The sequence below is a fragment of the Mytilus californianus genome, unplaced genomic scaffold (genome assembly GCF_021869535.1).
Source record: "Mytilus californianus isolate M0D057914Y unplaced genomic scaffold, xbMytCali1.0.p SCAF_4, whole genome shotgun sequence".
Lineage (NCBI taxonomy): Eukaryota > Metazoa > Mollusca > Bivalvia > Mytilida > Mytilidae > Mytilus > Mytilus californianus.
The window spans coordinates 115,748,816-115,767,706 of NW_026262690.1; the positions used below are offsets into that span (position 1 = coordinate 115,748,816).

The window sequence follows — 18,891 nt, forward strand, 5'->3', positions numbered from 1 at the left end:
TTTGGTACAAATCCAGGATAGTTTAAGAAAGTTATTAAAATTTTAAAAACTTTAACCAGAGTGAATGTTGTGTTAACTGGCAGAAAAACTAAGGGCTATTCCAGAAAAAAATGTATGGGGGGGTTGGAAGGCACTTTATATTAATAATACATGGGTGATGGGTATCAGAGAAACTTTTCACATATATAGTGCACTCTGATTCTAAATTACGATTGTCTGGGTGGCGGGTGCTGAAAAAAACTGCCTTCCAACCCCCCCATACATTTTTTTCTGGAATAGCCCTAAGTCCATTTATAAGTAAAATACGGAAAAACAGGATTTTTTTTTTTACAAAATTTACTTCTGGATATTATCTTATGATCATAAACAAGCTTCTGTACAAGTTTAGTAGAAATCCAGGATAGTTTAAGAAAGTTATTAAAATTTCAAAAACTTTAACCACAGAGTGAATATTTGTAGACGCCGCCGCCGCCGGAATGTAGGATCGCTATGTCTCGCTTTTGCGACAAAAGTCGCAGGCTCGACAAAAATGGTATGTTGCATAAGGGTAGAAATTTTCCATGGCTCAGACAACCTATGGACCAATCAGAGAGTTGCTGCAAGGGTTCTTTAATGTGCAGAGAGCATGGCACTCTTCCTAAACTAGACATTAGATTTTATGTATCCTGATAAAATGGACAATTTTCCATTGATCTTGTACACTTGAAATAATTTAATAGAAAGTAAAAACAGCCTGATTTCACACTACAATAAAGCAGTAAACACAGTTAAAAAACTATTGATTGTTGGTGCTTAAGTTAATGTCACAGTTAAAATAACTATTGATTGTTGGTGCTTAAGTTAATGTCACAGTTAAAATAACTATTGATTGTTGGTGCTTAAGTTAATGTCACTTTCAACACTATTGGCTATTAAGTGACAGCCAATATTGTTCGGTGGAAGAAGCCGCAGTACCTGGAGTGAACCACTAACCTTCTGCATAAAAAAACCCAGCAAACCTAGTCAATTAAAATCGTAGTCAAACACAAGTTCAAACTCACAACACTCAATAATTTAACAGTATGGCAGTTTCTGTAAATATTTTGACTTGACCTTAGGTCAGATATCAATAAAGACAAGAGATGTTTAACAGATTTTATTACTACTGAAATATACTAACAAAGAAGACAGATCATAAGATCGTAATGGTTTAATAATGATGATGTTAATATTTCAACATAATACGTTCAGGAAGTTCAAAACACTTCAAAATAAATATTTATATAATATTTTCTAATTCATAATAATTATTCTAAAATCTTTTCAAAGTTAAAAATGAATTTTTATCTCTTTGAATTTTTTTTCATCAATCATCAACTTTTTCTATTTGAAGTCCGATACGATTGGTACTTATAAAGTTATACATGTACAAAACATACATTGGTGTTCTGCCAACTAACACCACTTATACCGAAACTTTTACACATCAAGTCATAGAAGAACAATGTCATAATTCAATTCTCTAACAACCAAAATCATACAATCGTCAATAAAATTTCTTGCAAATTCAATTTTAATTGTACTATCAGCTATTTTAAACATATACCTTTATTTCATGGACTTATAACCACTCCTGATTTGTTTCAATAATAAGAATTGAGATAAAATAAAATATCATTACACATCGTAGTATTCCTACATGGAACTTCTTTATACAAATTGATAAAATATGATTTTACTGCATATACACAATACATACAGTTAATTTATGTATTATGAGAAATACAGTTACTTTATGTTTTATGAGAAATACAGGTCCATTATGAATTCTGAATGGCATCGGTTAAGACGGACTGATCTTCTATGGGATTGAATGGAATGTTGGCTGATAATAAATCATGGAAGAAGCTCCCGTCATTGTTACCTCCTCCAAATATTAAAACTTCATCCTGTTCTTCATTTTCATGATTGTATGGTAGACATATGGCCTGGTGACCAGCTCTTGGTATTGGACTGGGTTCCAGTTTTATCTTCATCCAGGATGATGTAGCTGAAAATGGAAGAATAATTTATTCCATAACTGTATATTGTGATTTTTTTTTTTTAAATGAGCTGAAAATATTAACTTTATTTCAGTTTTTTCCATGTTTTACTTAATTTTGAGGATAATATAAACATATTTCTACCAGATAATTGTTTTGATATCAATTGTATTCATGGATAAACTAATTTCACAATCAAGTAAAAATCCACATGAGCTGCAGGGTTCATGAATAACTCACCACATGTGTGAAAATGTAAATCTTACAAGCCATGTGTGAAGATTTGTAAACCAATTACTCACAAATTTGAAAATGTGTAAATCAATTACTTGCCAAATGTAAAGAAATGTAAATGAATTACTCACCAATGTAAATTTTACTCATCATGTGGGAAGATATGTAAATGAATTACTCACCGAGTGAGAAGATATGTAAATCATACTCACCATGTGTTAAGATATGTCAAACATACTCACCAAGTAAGATATGTGAATCAATTACTCACCAAGTGTGAAAATAAGTAAATCAATTACTCACCAAGTGAAGATATGTAAATCAATTATTCACCAAGTGTGAAGATATGCAAATCAATAACTCACCAAGTGAACATATGTAAATCAATAACTCACCAAGTGTGAAGATATGCAAATCAATAACTCACCAAGTGTGAAGATATGTAAATCAATTACTCACCAAGTGTGAAGATATGTAAATCAATTACTCACCAAGTGTGAAGATATGTAAATCATCCAATGCCAGATCACCATCATAGCCACCATGTATCATTATTCTGTTCCCTTTCAAAGCACAGGAGGCATGCCAACTGTAAATAATGGAGATATTACTTAATACCAAATGATGGTAAGGCTATACAGCAAGATAAATGTAAAGAAAAATAAATGAAGACTAGACATATCAGCAAGGACCCCACTTGCAAGTTTTTGTGTGAGGCAAAGAAACAACTAGAATTAGGTGATCTAGTGTTCACAGATACCACCACTTACAGTAAAACTCTTTCAAAGAAAAAGCCAAAACCAAAGTTCAAATTGAATGTGACCTGTATTTCATGTCCATAACCATGTGTTAAAATGTAAATAGATTTGTCAAACATTACTTTCATTGTCTCTAGAAAACCAAATTTAAAAAAAATAAAATTTTTAAGTTAAATAAGGGAATAAACTCTACGAGTAATCCCAGTGGTACTTCTATTGACATCCAGAAACCGAAGAAATACTAAATTTTAAGATAACTAAGGGCATATATCTTGATCAGTAGATGTCAAAATCCATGGTCAAGTGGTTTTTTAATTATCATCTTGAAACCAAACTTGTGATGGACAGTGTATGGACATGTGCATCACTTAGTATCCCCATCCCCCTTTTGGAAGTGGGGGTTAGCGGATTTCTTGATACAATGTACAAGGAAACATGAAACTAAGTTTCTAATGCCATGCATATTTTTCATTTGAGTTTTAATGTGCAAGGAATCATGAAACTAAGTTCCTAATGCCATGCATATTTTTCATTTGAGTTTTAATGTACAAGGAATCATGAAACTAAGTTCCTAATGCCATGTATATTTTTCATTTGAGTTTTAATGTACAAGGAATCATGAAACTAAGTTCCTAATGCCATGCATATTTTTCATTTGAGTTTTAATGTACAAGGAATCATGAAACTAAGTTCCTAATGCCATGCATATTTTTCATTTGAGTTTTAATGTAATAATCATAAACAATGCCATTTTGAAAATGGCAACCAACAGATATTTTAAAATATAATGCATATTTTTTGACAATCATATTCTATCTAGGTATCAAATTTATACAACTGATTTTGAACTTTACCTTCTTGGTGATGGAGGTGTTCCATTAACTTTTGGTTTTGCCCATTCCACAATACCTGAAAAAGTAGTGCATAATTTATATATATATTACAGCACTACAAAATCATAGTGCAAAAATCTTAACAATTTCACAATAATTTGACTTTATTCGTTTGTCCTATAAAAAATTACAAACTTATCACCAATTTATATTTTTTTCACATTAAAAGTGTTCAATAAAGTTTCTTATAAAAAGAAGGTCTCACATTCTGGAAGTTTGGAAAGTTGATATCTATGTAATTTGCTATTACAGAATCTACTGCATTCTGGGTAATATTTTCAAACGTCCTAAACAGTTGAATTCAACAAATGATGTGACATTATTTTTATTTTTGGATACAAAGTATTAAATTACCAACAGTCCTTTAGATTCAGAAATGGTGAAGTGCACTAACAATTTTGTCTGTTATAATATATATTAATATTTACTGGAAGTAATCTTTTACAATGGAAAACAGGCATATTGCATACTGATTTTTCAGTTAAATATTAGGTAAAGAGAACATAAACCAGTAATTCTTTCCTGATTATTATGTGGTTTAAAGGGGTTAAGATTTATTTTTCTCAAAAATACTTACTCATATCTAGTATATAGAGGTCATTGTAACAGTATGGGGCATCCCAACCTCCAAACATGACTAGCTGGTCATTTATCAAAGTTGCTGAATGTCTAAAATATAAATAAAATGTTAATAAATCAACTAGAGGAGTGATTGGTGCTATCACATGTAAATATACAAATTGAGTTGAAATTTTAGAGGTAATAAGAGTGTCTAAGTTCAACAAATATTTTGACCATAATCATCAATATTTGGCTTTCTTCCTTGTATGTGACACACGTTCTAGTAGTCTTGAATGCTTATGGCACAGTTTCATCTCCGAACTCAAAGTGGTTTTAAGATTATTAGGTTGCAACAATTTAATGTGGTAGATTTTTGTTCAACATGGCAGTACCTACATGGATATATATTTTTTTCAATTTGGCCTTTATTTTTTCACCAATTTACATCTATACCAATTCTTTTCTTACCCTGATCTTGGTAGCGGCTTCTCTCCATTGACTATCGGTGCATACCAGTTTTCTAGAACGGGACTGAAGATGTGTACTTCATTACTGCAACCATCAGGCTGAGGGTCTGGACGGGGGTAAACTCCACCAAATATCCATAACTCATTACGATAAAGTGTAGCACTATGATAGGCTCTGGTAGGTGCTTTCCCTGCCACCTTCATTATAAATCATTAAATATATATGAATATAAGAACATGGGGTAAATTATTCTTCTGAAATAACTGTAAAACTACTAATTCAGAATTTCAAATAATGTATTCAACCTACTATTAAACTAGTGAGTGTAACATGTATTTGGAAAAAATACAAATGTCTTGACCATTAACCAAAAACTATAAATAGTTACAGAATTTGAAGATATGACATTAGTCCTATTCCGATACATAGGTACTTTCTATTGAAATATACTGGTTATGAATTTTTGTGATCAAATTTTAAGTTTAAAAAGTCCTTTGGAAAATTTTGTACATGTATGTACATCCAAGCCTTTTTAGCAGCATGTGGTCAATTACATGTACATCGATGACAGTGTTTATGGAGATAAGGTATAATAATGCACCGAAGATCTTTAAATTTTTCCAATCTAATATATGTTATGGAGCATTCTATACTTCATTATATATCTTGCATGTACAAATGTATGAATATGTTACGTTGAAGTAAAATACAATGAAAACTGAAAAAAAAAAAAACCAACAAGAATCTGTGCCAATAAGACACCATGACCCTCTTGTACTATATTTCCATATTCGATGAACTGTGAAATTAGGGTCAGAACCCTACTTTGATAAATAATTTTAAAAGGTTAGGGTAAAAAAACTAGAGGCTCTAAAGAGCCTGTGTCGCTCACCTTGGTAAAGTGCATATTCAACAAAGGACACTCTCCAACATTGTAGATGAGAATAGAACTTGTGACAAAAATATCTGTTTTGTTGATCTTGTATGGCTGATCATTTAGTCTGTTTAGTTTCTCTACATCTTCTTTAGTTTTTGCTCATAACGCAAAAAAGTGTAAAAAAAAATCCTCATTTAAGGGCAATCACTCCTATAAAGAGTGACAGTCTAGTAACTATATCGACAAAATTTGACTTTTAGTAGATCTTGCCTTGCTGGTCATTTTTGTGATTTAAAGTGTCTATTTATCTATTATAATTTTTATCATATAAGGCAAAACACAAAATAAAGGTAAAAATCGTCATTAAAGTGCAATAACTCCAATAAGGGGTGGTCGGACGATTTCCACCATATCGTCTTAATTGTAGATCTTGTATTGCTGAACATTTTTGCTTATTTAGGTTTCTATCTATCTATTACAATTTTTAAAATATAAGGCAAAAACGCAAAAAATTGGTAAAAATCGTCATCAAAGGACAATTATTCTAAAAGGTATATATATCGACCATGTAGACCTATTTGTAGAACTTGTCTTTGTGATCATTTTTGCAATTGAAAGTTTCTCTCTAAATATTATAATTTTCAAGATAATAGGCAAAAATTAAACAAGAGTGCACACGCTGAAATGTCTCGCCTTCTTTACTAATCATTGATATAATGGTGATAGTCCTAAATATAAAGCTTTATTACAACTGTCACATAAACTTAACATTAACCAAGTAAACTAAACATTGACCAATGAACCATGAAAATTAGGTCAAGGTCAGATGAACCATGCTAGGCAGGCAACAGCTAACAATTCTTCCATACAACAAATATAGTTGACCTACATTGTATTGCTTATAGTTTAAGAAAAACAGACCAAAACACAAAAACTTAACACTGAGCAATGAACCTTGAAAATGAGGCCAAGGTCAAATAAAACCTGCGTGACTGCACAATAGATCATGAAATATTTCCATACACCAAATATAGTTGAACTATTGCATATAGTATTAGAAAAAAAGACCAAAACTCAAAAAACTTAACTTTGACCACTGAACCATGAGAATGAGGTCAAGGTCAGATGACACCTGCCCGCTAGACATGTACACCTTACAATCATTCCATACACCAAATATAGTAGACCTATGGCATACAGTATAAGAAAAACAGACCAAAACACAAAAACTTAACTATAACCACTGAACCATGAAAATGAGGTCAAGGTCAGATGACACCTGCCAGTTGGACATGTACACCTTACAGTCCTTCCATACACCGAATATACTAGACCTATTGCTTATAGTATCTGAGATATGGACTTGACCACCAAAACTTAACCTTGTTCACTGATCCATGAAATGAGGTCGAGGTCAAGTGAAAACTGTCTGACAGGCATGAGGACCTTGCAAGGTACGCACATACCAAATATAGTTGAACTATTGCATATAGTATTAGAAAAAAAGACCAAAACTCAAAAACTTAACTTTGACCACTGAACCATGAAAATGAGGTCAAGGTCAGATGACACCTGCCCGCTAGACATGTACACCTTACAATCATTCCATACACCAAATATAGTAGACCTATGGCATACAGTATAAGAAAAACAGACCAAAACACAAAAACTTAACTATAACCACTGAACCATGAAAATGAGGTCAAGGTCAGATGACACCTGCCAGTTGGACATGTACACCTTACAGTCCTTCCATACACCGAATATACTAGACCTATTGCTTATAGTATCTGAGATATGGACTTGACCACCAAAACTTAACCTTGTTCACTGATCCATGAAATGAGGTCGAGGTCAAGTGAAAACTGTCTGACGGGCATGAGGACCTTGCAAGGTACGCACATACCAAATACAGTTATCCTATTACTTATAATAAGAGAGAATCTAACATTACAAAAAATCTTAACTTTTTTTCAAGTAGTCACTGAACCATGAAAATGAGGTCAAGGACATTGGACATGTGACTGACGGAAACTTCGTAACATGAGGCATCCATATACAAAGTATGAAGCATCCAGACCTTCCACCTTCTAAAATATAAAGCTTTTAAGAAGTTAGCTAACGCCGCCGGATCACTATCCCTATGTCGAGCTTTCTGCGACAAAAGTCGCAGGCTCGACAAAAAAATGGCAAAATTGGTCATTGGGGGTTGGGGTTGCATGAAAAACACAAAAAAAACCAAAACAGTTTTTGTATATTTTTATGTTTTATATTCACTTGTTGCAATAAAAACTTACTTTTAAGAGCTGCCATTTAAATTCATCTACGTCTAACATGTGTACATCATGGAACCATTTGAGGTTTTTAGATCCACCATACACATATACACATCTGAGTGTAGGGTCATAAGTTGCTGTATGTCCCATTCTATATTCTGGTTTCTGGTTCGGTATCTCACTGGTAATTTCCTGGTCTCTCCATTTCCTTGTCACTGTAACAGTAAAAATACAGAATTTTAAAATGTGCAAAAATCTCATTGATGAATTTGTAAAGCCTTTTCAAAGTTTAATTTCAACAGTAAAATAAAATTTCATTGTGTATAAACAATTTAATTCGTTCTTGGGTGAATTTCAGAAATAATAATGCCAACATATAAAAAGATTTTTTTTTACTCACCATAAGTTCAAAACAAAGAACAAGAAATTAATAAACAAGTAAAAATTATGATATGCTCCATTGCTGTAGTCACAATCACGTTTACAATGTATGAATGCTTACCGATATGTTATTGCATGTCACAGTAAGAGTGTTTGTTCAATCAAGTCATTTACGCTGATTGACTTGAGGTCATCTAGTGTAATTCTCATAAAAAGGAACTGGAAATGGAATCTATTTATTTTTTACAACATCAGCAGAATGATGGGTGTTTATTTATAACTTACTTCTTAAGGCAGAGACATCTATTAATCCACCAGTGATGATGATGTTTATTGATGTCTGTTTTAACATTGGCAAATTAAAAGGCATATTCAGGATGAGGACATATCATGTTAAGTGTGATGATAACAACCCTACTTTTTTCTAGTCCAACATACAGAGCCAGATTTTTAACATGCTAGTTCAGAAAGAAAGTCTGTGGAATGACGAACCCTACCGGGACACGTTTTCCCAACTATGAGTCAACCAGTCTTTCCTCTCACTCCTAAATGCTGTAAATGCGTGAAGCAGCAAATACCATTTTTCAAGTCTTTTGGTTTCAGTGGCCAAGGATCGAACCTACGACCCTAATTTTTTTTTTAATGCACCCTTACACGTTACCTTTCTTAGAAGGAAAATGAACAAAAGTTTAAGGATTTGAACTAAGTGAGACAGAGCTCAGATTTGGTTTTATTATGTAGTAATTGACATCACTTTACCTGGATCTAAAGACCACACTGAATCTTTACTGATTTGCTGTCGTTCTCCTTGTCCACCAATCAATACTCCCATGTTGTCATGTACCATACAGAAACTGTGGCCCCATCTACTACTGGGGTGTGGTGCTAAAACACACAAAATTGATAATATAGTTAACTGTGGCCCCATCTACTACTGGGGTGTGGTGCTAAAACTCACAACATTGATGATATAGTTAGCTGTGGCCCAATTTTCTACTGGGGTGTGGTGCTAAAACACACAAAATTGATAATATAGTTAACTGTGGCACCATCTACTACTGGGGTGTGGTGCTAAAACAAAATTGACAATATACTTAACTGTGATGTGAAAAATCTCTGAAAAGTTGTTTTTCATGAAAATGTAACACTAAAAACAAACAGGAGTATAAAGTCGTACTGTACCATCATTTTTTTTTTAGTTCAGAACATACTAATTCTGATAGAAATCATTTGAAATAATGTGATGGCAGCACTTGAACTCTCTTCAGTGTGGAGGTGTAAAATGGTTGTGTCTAGTGTTTCCAAATTTCGTGAAGCAGGAACCAAAAGTATATGTTGCCATTCCAACATTTGCTCTAGAAACATACCCAAGAACTTCAATTAGTTAATTTTGAACTTTAAAATTGTCACAAAATATCGTCCTATGTTTTGGGGGTAAAGACTTGTTGCACTCTGAACACGTGGCAATTGTTTATTTACATTTTCTACATTAACACGTGATCATCTTAAAGGCGCTTTTTGATTAGATGCAGCCAGTAACAACTGCGAACAACATTACCTCGTGGATCCGAAATTCTACCTTAATTCGACAAGGGTGGAGAGGAGGGGACTGGATTGTAACCCTTGGCTAGCGAAGACATTTTTTAAAAAAAACTTTTAAGCATTTTTAAAAATGCATAAAATAAATTTGATATCCCATTACCTCTTCTCCCTCTCCCCCAAAACAAACCAGGAAGTTAAAATGCCATTCAAATTACAATTGCCTTACAAACACTTCTTGATTTTCACGGATAAACTTCATACCTCTACTAGTAACATCTTTACAAGTTGCCAGCGTGGGTTTACTGGTGACAACTGGTTTACTGTTTGGAGAAAGACTCAGTTTAAGTGGAGAAGGTATTCTGGGTGATGAAATATTTTCTTTTTCTTCCAAATTGACTTCAGTAACTGAACTGTTTAACTTAGTTTTTAGATTTCTTGTTCTTGTTTTTGGTTTCTTAGATGATGGTCCAGTTGGTGTTTGGTCAGATTTAGTCAGACTTGATCTACGTTTCTGTTTCACAGGTTTGTTGTTTTCTTCAGTATTATGATTTACCTATTAAAATAAAATAAAAATTCCTTAAGAAATATTAAATGCAGATGGCACATACTGTAATAGTTGATAATTTGTCATTTCATTGCATTAACTTTTTGAAAAAGTGCTGAATGTGCACATCAAATGATAAGTGTGTCCATCTTTATTGTAGATTTCTACCAATAATTCACACATTTATAGGATTGTTAAATATGCTAAAAGTATACCAAATGAAAATTTGTACATGTACTGCAAGCATCTATCTGTCACATACATTAAGTTTCAATTGTTTTTTTCCCCACCATTATCTTCTGATAAGGAAACCAAAAATACATGTAATACACCTACAAACATGTATTTTAAATAATTGTTAGTTGGAGAAAGTGACAATTTTGAAAAATCATATTTGGAAAGAGATTAAATGTGTTGAACTACTTTGTTTTAAATATACATGTACAAATCTCCAGTTTGTTCTTTTGACTGGGCCTGATTTGGTGGTGTTACATCTTACAGTCTATCCGAATTATTTTTGCAAAGAATTCCGCTCAAGCCAGGATTAGGGGACGTCTTAAACTTGCTGTGAGATGAGAGTCGATAAGCATCGTGTTGAAGGCCTCACTCTGACTTTGAATCAAATTGCTGTTCCTTTACTTTTTGTGTTTTTGCTGTGCATTTACTGATTTTGTGTCATGGATGGATACCCGATATCCTTTTTTTTCTATTAAATAGCACATGCATATGTTTTAAAAAATATCACAGATTTCTGTGTTTCCTGCATAAAAAAAAATATGATACATACATGAACTTTGGGAGTATCTTCATTTTCTTCCTGTTTTATGATAGAATCATCAGCTGATTCTAAACTGGTCTGTCGATTCTGAACTTCCAACACTAACTTAGCTAGACCATTCTGTTCAGATGAGAATACATTGCTGCTGCTTTTCTTCATCATTCTTCTTTCCCAGCACAAACATCTTAAAAGAAAACATGTACACTTATGTAAGTTATTCACACATACAATTCACAGAAAGAATTTTATTTTCAAAATTCTATATATCTTTAGTGCATAAATTGAAACCTAATATAAAAATAAGAGATGTGGTATGATTGCCAATGAGACAACTATCCACCAAAGTTCCAAATATGAAAAGGAAGATAATGTTGTTTTTTTTTAAATAATAAAGTTTAATTATTTATATGTTTATCTAAAATAAAAGCAATGCAATTTATATTCAAAAGAGCTTTTAAATTTATATTCAAACTAGCTCGATAAATACAGTGGAGTCATAACTGTTCAAGATTATTATTTTTTTCTGGATTTTCAGTGGTAAAAAGTTCTTTCCCAGAAACTTGATTTGGCCAACAAGAGCAGCAAAATCAAGTATCCACAAATCTTCCACATATTTTGTCCATATAGGTTGAATACAAATAAAGTGGTTGTTGTTAAACAAATCAAATTTCCAAAAGGCTTGATACATGTATCTTGGTTTCCAATTTCTAAATTCTGCATGTAAGCCTAAAGGAAATTTGCATTTTGTTCAACACCTAAATTTTTAGGTTTAGTAGCCTTTACTCAAGATATCAACTGAAATTATTATCCAACCATTAATAATAAATCCAAATAAATTACCTTTGGTTTCTAGTTATTTTTCCAAGCTGTAGTGGTTCATCTTTATAGGTGATGGTAGCCTCTATACATTGTTGAGATTTTGTCCAATCTCCCAATGTAAAAATGAAGATCTGATTAGGTAAAGGCAGTGGTATAAACTGGTAGTGACTATTGCCATCTTCTCTCCTGTTTTAAAAATAGAAATACAATGTAATCAGGCCACACTTAAAAATATTTTGGTTTGCCCAAACCCTACCCAAAGGTAGAGACAGTGGGTAGGTAGGTAGGCATTTTCTTTTTTTTTTCGGCAAAGAGAAATTGAAGTGTCAGATTTTTTTTTAGTATTCATGCCTACATGTATCTGATTAAAAAAAAAACTTTTTCACATCAAGACAATAAAAGGTTTTTAGTAGGCAGATATTTTCTGGGTAGGTAGGGTTAGGGCAAACAAACATATTCTTTTTTATGGCCTCATATGAATTAGGCCAATAAAATAGATGAAAGTTTCCTGCCTCCTTTTGACTTTATTCAGTCTGTGATTGCATAGGCCCAGTTGAACAGGTTGGGGGCCGGGAGTATTATAAAACCCAAATGGAATATAATATTACTGTGCAAAATTTTTTTTTTAGGATTAAAGGTAAATATTGCAAAGTACAAATGATTACATAAAAGGCAGACATGATTTTGGCTAAATTCAATAATTTAGATTTTTTGCACTAAAAAATAAACCAAATGTATATCCCATTTTGACTATAATACCCCAAAAGGGTTATTAGGACCCATTAGGGTGATAATTCGAAACTTGTTTAAACAATGTTAAACAACAAACGAGTTTTTTGACTCGTCAATTGATCAGAATTTATAGAAAATTATGAATGAACAAGTTTCCAATATTCATATTATGAACAAACTATATTTTACACTGGTTCACCTGTCCTGGGCCCGGGGTTATTCAGGGAAAACATGTCATACATGTAGGACATTATTGAAACGTAAAGATAATTTTTTGGCAGTGGCTAGTTTGCTGGCTCTGGTTAAGCGAAAGCCAATTTTGCCAGTAAAAAAACAGTTTTTTTTTTACAGATATGCAATTCAAAGAACTGACTATTATTTCAAACATAAATTTAATTTAAAACATTTTTGATTTTGAAGCTATGTGAGGCCTAAAATAATATATTGTTTGTTTCCCCAATCCCGACCGACCCTGCAAAAATGGTCCTACTCATAAAATTTTATTGTCAAAACTTAGTCAAATATTATTTTATTCATTTCTGATTTTCAGGCTTGCCGGATCATCCGATAATGTTCAAGCTTTTTGGAAAAATAAAATTATTTCCCTACCTACCTACCCACACCTGCTTGGCAGGGTCGGGATTGGGGAAACAAACAATATATTAATTTAGGCCTGATTGATTTTGTTGGATTGCATAATGTTTTATCAAATTTATATGCAATTAGATTTTTAACTTTTATTTTTTTACATCACAACAGTTAAAAAATCTGAGATTTTATTCTTATGCATTCATGTCATGCATGCAGCATCAGACTGTGACTGATTTTAGAAGTAATTTCAACTACATGTTTTGATATGATATCATTGCTACAAATGGATGCTAATTTTTTTTTTTTATTTCTTTTTACAAATTCTCATTTTCATTTGGACTCATAAATGTATATGTATTATATGTAACATTTGTTACATTTATGTTTGTTTCTCTGCATCAGATATGAGGAGGTTTGTTAGAACTCTTAAGCTCACAATACTAGAGCATCGTCTCTTGGTACTTGTTGCAGCTAAACAATCAAATGTGTCTATTTATGTTGTAATGTTATGACAGTTTCAGGCGCCTGTTAAAACGTTTAAACCGGCTGCATTTTTATGCACCTGTCCTAAGTCAGGAGCTTGTTGTTCAGTGGTTGTCAATCGTTGGTGTGGTTCATAAGTGTTTCTCGTTTTTTATATAGATTAGACCGTTGGTTTTCCTGTTTGAATTGTTTTACACTAGTCATTTTGGGGCCCTTTATAGCTTGCTATTCGGTGTGAGCCAAGGCTCCATGTTGAAGGCCGTACTTTAACCTATAATTGTTTCATTGGCACTCATACCACATCTTCTTATATTATACATTTCCAGCAAAAATATTTTAGGTGTATTATATGAATGTCATGTAAAATACTACATTTTGTAAACATAATATTTGCTATATGTGTATGCCCCCCCTTGGGACCTAACTTGGATCATAAAATATCTTATCTCATCTTATCTGCATCTCAAATATTGTTACTGTTATCTTATTTAACTATATGAGTAATACTTTGATTCTTTTATGTTGACAATACACATTATCATAGTACTTTTCAAAAGTAAAAAATATTAAAATTCACTCTATTATCATGATTATAATACTAAGAACTGGCAAAATAACAAATTCACTATAATGCCTGTGCCAGCAAAATAGCCATTGCTATAGAAATATGCTATTTTGCCGGCTAAATTAAGATATTTTCATCAAAGCTGGCGCTGGCAAAATAGCCACTGCTAACTGTATGTTGTCAAAAAAAATGCAAAGTGACATCAAATTTTTCTAGAAAATGCACCATTTGGAACATTGTGTATAGACCTAATTACTAAATGTAATCTGGAATCTGTAACACTTGTCCAGAGAATTTGAGACACTTGAACTATACACCTTATCGCTATTTAGTCCAATCCGGAAAAAACAGTCACCTAGACAACTTTCTGTTTAGGTCAAGTGACGCAAGAACAAAGGTCATCAGTAAATGAGCTGAGGGCGGAAAATGTGTAGAAAGTAAACATTTTGAAATTTGTATAGTTTTAAATTATTTGTAATTATACTGCTCTCTTAGGGCGTCCTTGATTGACAATAAAAATATTGTATTGTATTGTATTGTATAATGATCCAATTTTTTAAATTTGACTTATGAGTTTGAATGTCCCTTTGGTATCTTTCGCCTCTCTTTTATCTTGTGGCTGTGCGGCTGTGATGTCCAGAATGAAATGTAACTAGACTTATCAGGTTTTTTAATACACCTTATCGCTTTTTGTCCGCCATTATAATGGACATCACAAAGGTTCCCGTAAAATTTTGAGGTCATAATAGAAAATATCTGACGCCACAATGGAAAAGTGATTGTAACGTATGATGTCAACAGTTCAAGCGGCGCAGATTCTCTGGACAACCGGCGCAGATTTCCAAATAGCGATAAGGTGTATAAGGTTCAACTCTATATTGTACATGAACAAAGTATTGTGTCACTGTTCATCCCCCGGCAAATTAAAGCATAGAGAATTTAAAAAAAAATACTGCCAAAAATTCCCAGCCTCACCCTTTTGGCTTTTCGCTCTTAGTCTTAAACAAAATTTTACATAGCAAGTTAAATACCCGTTGCAGGCATATGTGTGTCATATAAATTTACTTTTACTTATATATTTCATGAACAAATACCTCTGTAATTTAGCTGGAGGGGAGTTCAGATCAGTAATACTGTAAATTTCAGTCTCATTCATTGTCCGCTGTTTTGTAAACACCGCCAAAACAAGCGCCAAATCGGATTTGTCACAAATCAATGTAAACTACCAAAAGAATCCGAAGTGGAATCAGATTATTTCGATAAATAACCTGAGAAATTCAATTTATATTATTTCTTGATATGTGGGAAAGAAAATCAATTTCATAGAGATATTAATAAGCCTAAAAAAATACTCTATCCATTTTATAAATACTTTATAGTCGATTCAGAATAATTTCACCCTTCGGATTCCTCTGATCGTTTCGCTAGTTTCGCTAGTTGAATCAACCAAGTGTAAAAAGAGACACAAGCCAAGATCTATAGATACTTTAAAACATTTTTGTATTAGTTTCGTTTGTTAGCAATCAACATGACAGTAAAGATTCACATAGTATACTGGTAAGGACACGAATCTTTACAATTTATTGATTTTATTTCACGATTGTCTTTCTTTTATACTTATAGTTTATTTTTCAACTTTTATTATATAAACATGATAAATGACTAAAATGTACAACTCGTGCAAAGAATGTTATGTGGGAGAGACAGGTAATTAATATGAGGCAGGTGTTACCTGTGAAAGGGGACGAAGTCAGAAAACCTTTAGAATACTATACTATATTCCGTGTATGGGAGTATAAATTAAAAAAATGATAGAATTTGTTCATACTGTCGTAATTTCTGCTTCTTGCTATGTTTTTGTATAGTTTTAAAGGCAGCAAATACGAATAAACTCACAAAACTTGTGACTAAACTAAGGGATAAATAAATACGGCCGTCAAATCTGTTGTCTGTTCTCTCTCATCATTGGTAGCGTGAATAAATAATCAATAGTAGAAAATGATACTTTTATTAAACTTCTAGAACAGCCGATATGTTTCCATACATGTACAATATTCGAGCAACAATAATATAATTTACATACGGGGCGGAGCTACTAAAATAACATTCTTTCTCTTGTATTTTTGTACGGACCAAACGGGATCATCTTAAAATAAATTCTACAATGACAACGTAAATAAATGCAAGGCATACAGCTATCTGCGCTGCTTCTTACCTCTAGACTACGACCCTTACTTGTAATATAAACTGCGAGGCATACAGCTAAATGCGCTGCTTCTCACCTCTAGAAACCCCCGGGCTGAGCCTTGCTGCAAGCCAAATGTAAACACAGCAAAGACTGACGAACGTGACGTTGCACTGGTATTTATTTGAAATTCCCGGAAGTAAATATTCTAAGCAGGAAGAAAAACATAACGTCAAACGCTGACATAAAATATACAAGTCCTCGACTCAAAATGCTTATAATAATACACTTTTGTTACTAAAACAATCAAGACATATTATTTCTTCCAGTTGAGAGCTCACAAATGAACACTTTTGGGTTCACGATTACAATATTAACCCAACGGTAACGTTCTGAATAATACATGACAAATTTGCGCCATATATGACTTAATCGATACATCTAATAACATAAAGTAAAACGTACGTTAATTACTCATTCAATATACTAGAAATACTAGAAATAACTTCTGACAACTCATATAAACTCTCTTAATACAATAATAACAATATTTCTTTACTTGGAAATAACCAATACACACATTTACAACACATACCATAGCCGGCATAGGCGGATCCGTTGGGGGGGGGGATTTTGTTTGTAAAATTGGGTTGATCAAATATGGAATCACTGAAGCATGGCTGGAGTGGTCCCCCTAAGGTTAAATAGTTAATTGATGAAATTAACATGTTAAAATTAAATTAAATGCCTTTTATCATATTTATTCATATAGAAGTAAAGCTGTATTTGTCATTATACATAGGCGGATCCAGGGGGCCCGGGCCCCCTTTTGTGGGAAAAATTTGGTTGATTATATAGGGAATCACTGAAGCATGACTGGAGCAGCCCCCCCTTAGGTCAGTCAGTGGGCCCCCTCTTACAAAAAGTTCTGGATCCACCACTGTTATACATTTGTTAATATCTTTCAAATGACTTCGGATGTCTCTGTGAAAGAAAGACATTTTATGCACATGTACAAAATATATGTGTCTGCATTTACATGTGACAAGGGCGCATATTAGATGTTAGTTATACGTCCTTGATTTACCTTAATTTTTAAAAGATATAATACATTTTCAAATATAGAGGTATTATATTTTGACCAATAGATTGAAATGGTAAAAAACACAAAACGGAAAGGGTTACACAAAGACCTTGTTCTGTCAGAATTACTGACTAAATCATGTACATGTACATTTTTTGTACCTGCACACAATGATAAGCACTGGAGAAGAACTGAATGTAACACACGCCTGCTTTACGACATGTATCTAACTCCTTGACAGATTACTATGCATCAGTTACCTTATGACATACAACAATTATGAGTTATACTATTTGCACTAACACTTGCAAAGTCAACCTGAAGGATAAATTCTCAAACTGCATGGTTACATCTGAGATTTCTAGAACCACTGATATTATAAGTAGTCTAAAGTTATATGTAATGTGGAAGGTGATATGCAGTACTATTAAATCTTGATGCCAGACATAACTGACATACCAATACAATAGACAATAACGCTATTGAAGCTTGCGGACTGCAACTAGTGAAAACTTGAACAGTTCTGTGCTTTTTATAGTCTGCATGTGACACACTCTGCTCCTGCAGTAAATATTTTTGGGGGATTTTGTTTGTAAAATTGGGTTGATCAAATATGGAATCACTGAAGCATGGCTGGAGTGGTCCCCCTAAGGTTAAATAGTTAATTGATGAAATTAACATGTTAAAATTAAATTAAATGCCTTTTATCATATTTATTCATATAGAAGTAAAGCTGTATTTGTCATTATACATAGGCGGGTCCAGGGGGCCCGGGCCCCCTTTTGTGGGAAAAATTTGGTTGATTATATAGGGAATCACTGAAGCATGACTGGAGCAGCCCCCCCTTAGGTCAGTCAGTGGGCCCCCTCTTACAAAAAGTTCTGGATCCACCACTGTTATACATTTGTTAATATCTTTCAAATGACTTCGGATGTCTCTGTGAAAGAAAGACATTTTATGCACATGTACAAAATATATGTGTCTGCATTTACATGTGACAAGGGCGCATATTAGGTGTTAGTTATACGTCCTTGATTTACCTTAATTTTTAAAAGATATAATACATTTTCAAATATAGAGGTATTATATTTTGACCAAT

General features: G+C 32.9%; 1 protein-coding gene and 1 long non-coding RNA gene across 2 annotated transcripts in view; one reads left to right on the plus strand and one right to left on the minus strand.

The window, feature by feature from the left end:
- Nucleotides 1-1,120: 1,120 nt before the first annotated feature.
- LOC127699126 (uncharacterized) lies at nt 1,121-15,940 on the minus strand. Its single transcript, XM_052202868.1, has 11 exons — nt 15,618-15,940; nt 12,174-12,338; nt 11,343-11,517; nt 10,273-10,564; nt 9,229-9,354; nt 8,110-8,303; nt 4,936-5,132; nt 4,484-4,575; nt 3,868-3,922; nt 2,747-2,844; nt 1,121-2,029 (listed from the first exon to the last, which is right to left on the minus strand). The coding sequence occupies exons 1-11, from the start codon at nt 15,677-15,679 to the stop codon at nt 1,800-1,802; spliced, it is 1,686 nt and encodes a 561-aa protein (XP_052058828.1). The 5' UTR covers nt 15,680-15,940; the 3' UTR covers nt 1,121-1,799.
- A 3-nt stretch (nt 15,941-15,943) lies between these two features.
- The window catches only part of LOC127699151 (uncharacterized), a 29,175-nt gene continuing 26,227 nt past the window's right edge, over nt 15,944-18,891 (plus strand). Inside the window, exon 1 of the long non-coding RNA XR_007981092.1 lies at nt 15,944-16,080. This is a non-coding gene — a long non-coding RNA (uncharacterized LOC127699151). The remainder of the gene's footprint in view (nt 16,081-18,891) is intronic.

Coding starts and splice junctions, on each gene's coding strand:
- LOC127699126 (XM_052202868.1), bottom strand. CDS start 15,679: ATGAATGAGACTGAAATTTACAGTATTACTGATCTGAACTCCCCTCCA. Junction 4,576..4,935: donor AAGCCGCTACCAAGATCAGG/GTAAGAAAAGAA, acceptor TTTATATTTTAG/ACATTCAGCAACTTTGATAA. Junction 3,923..4,483: donor CCTCTATATACTAGATATGA/GTAAGTATTTTT, acceptor CTACTTTTTCAG/GTATTGTGGAATGGGCAAAA.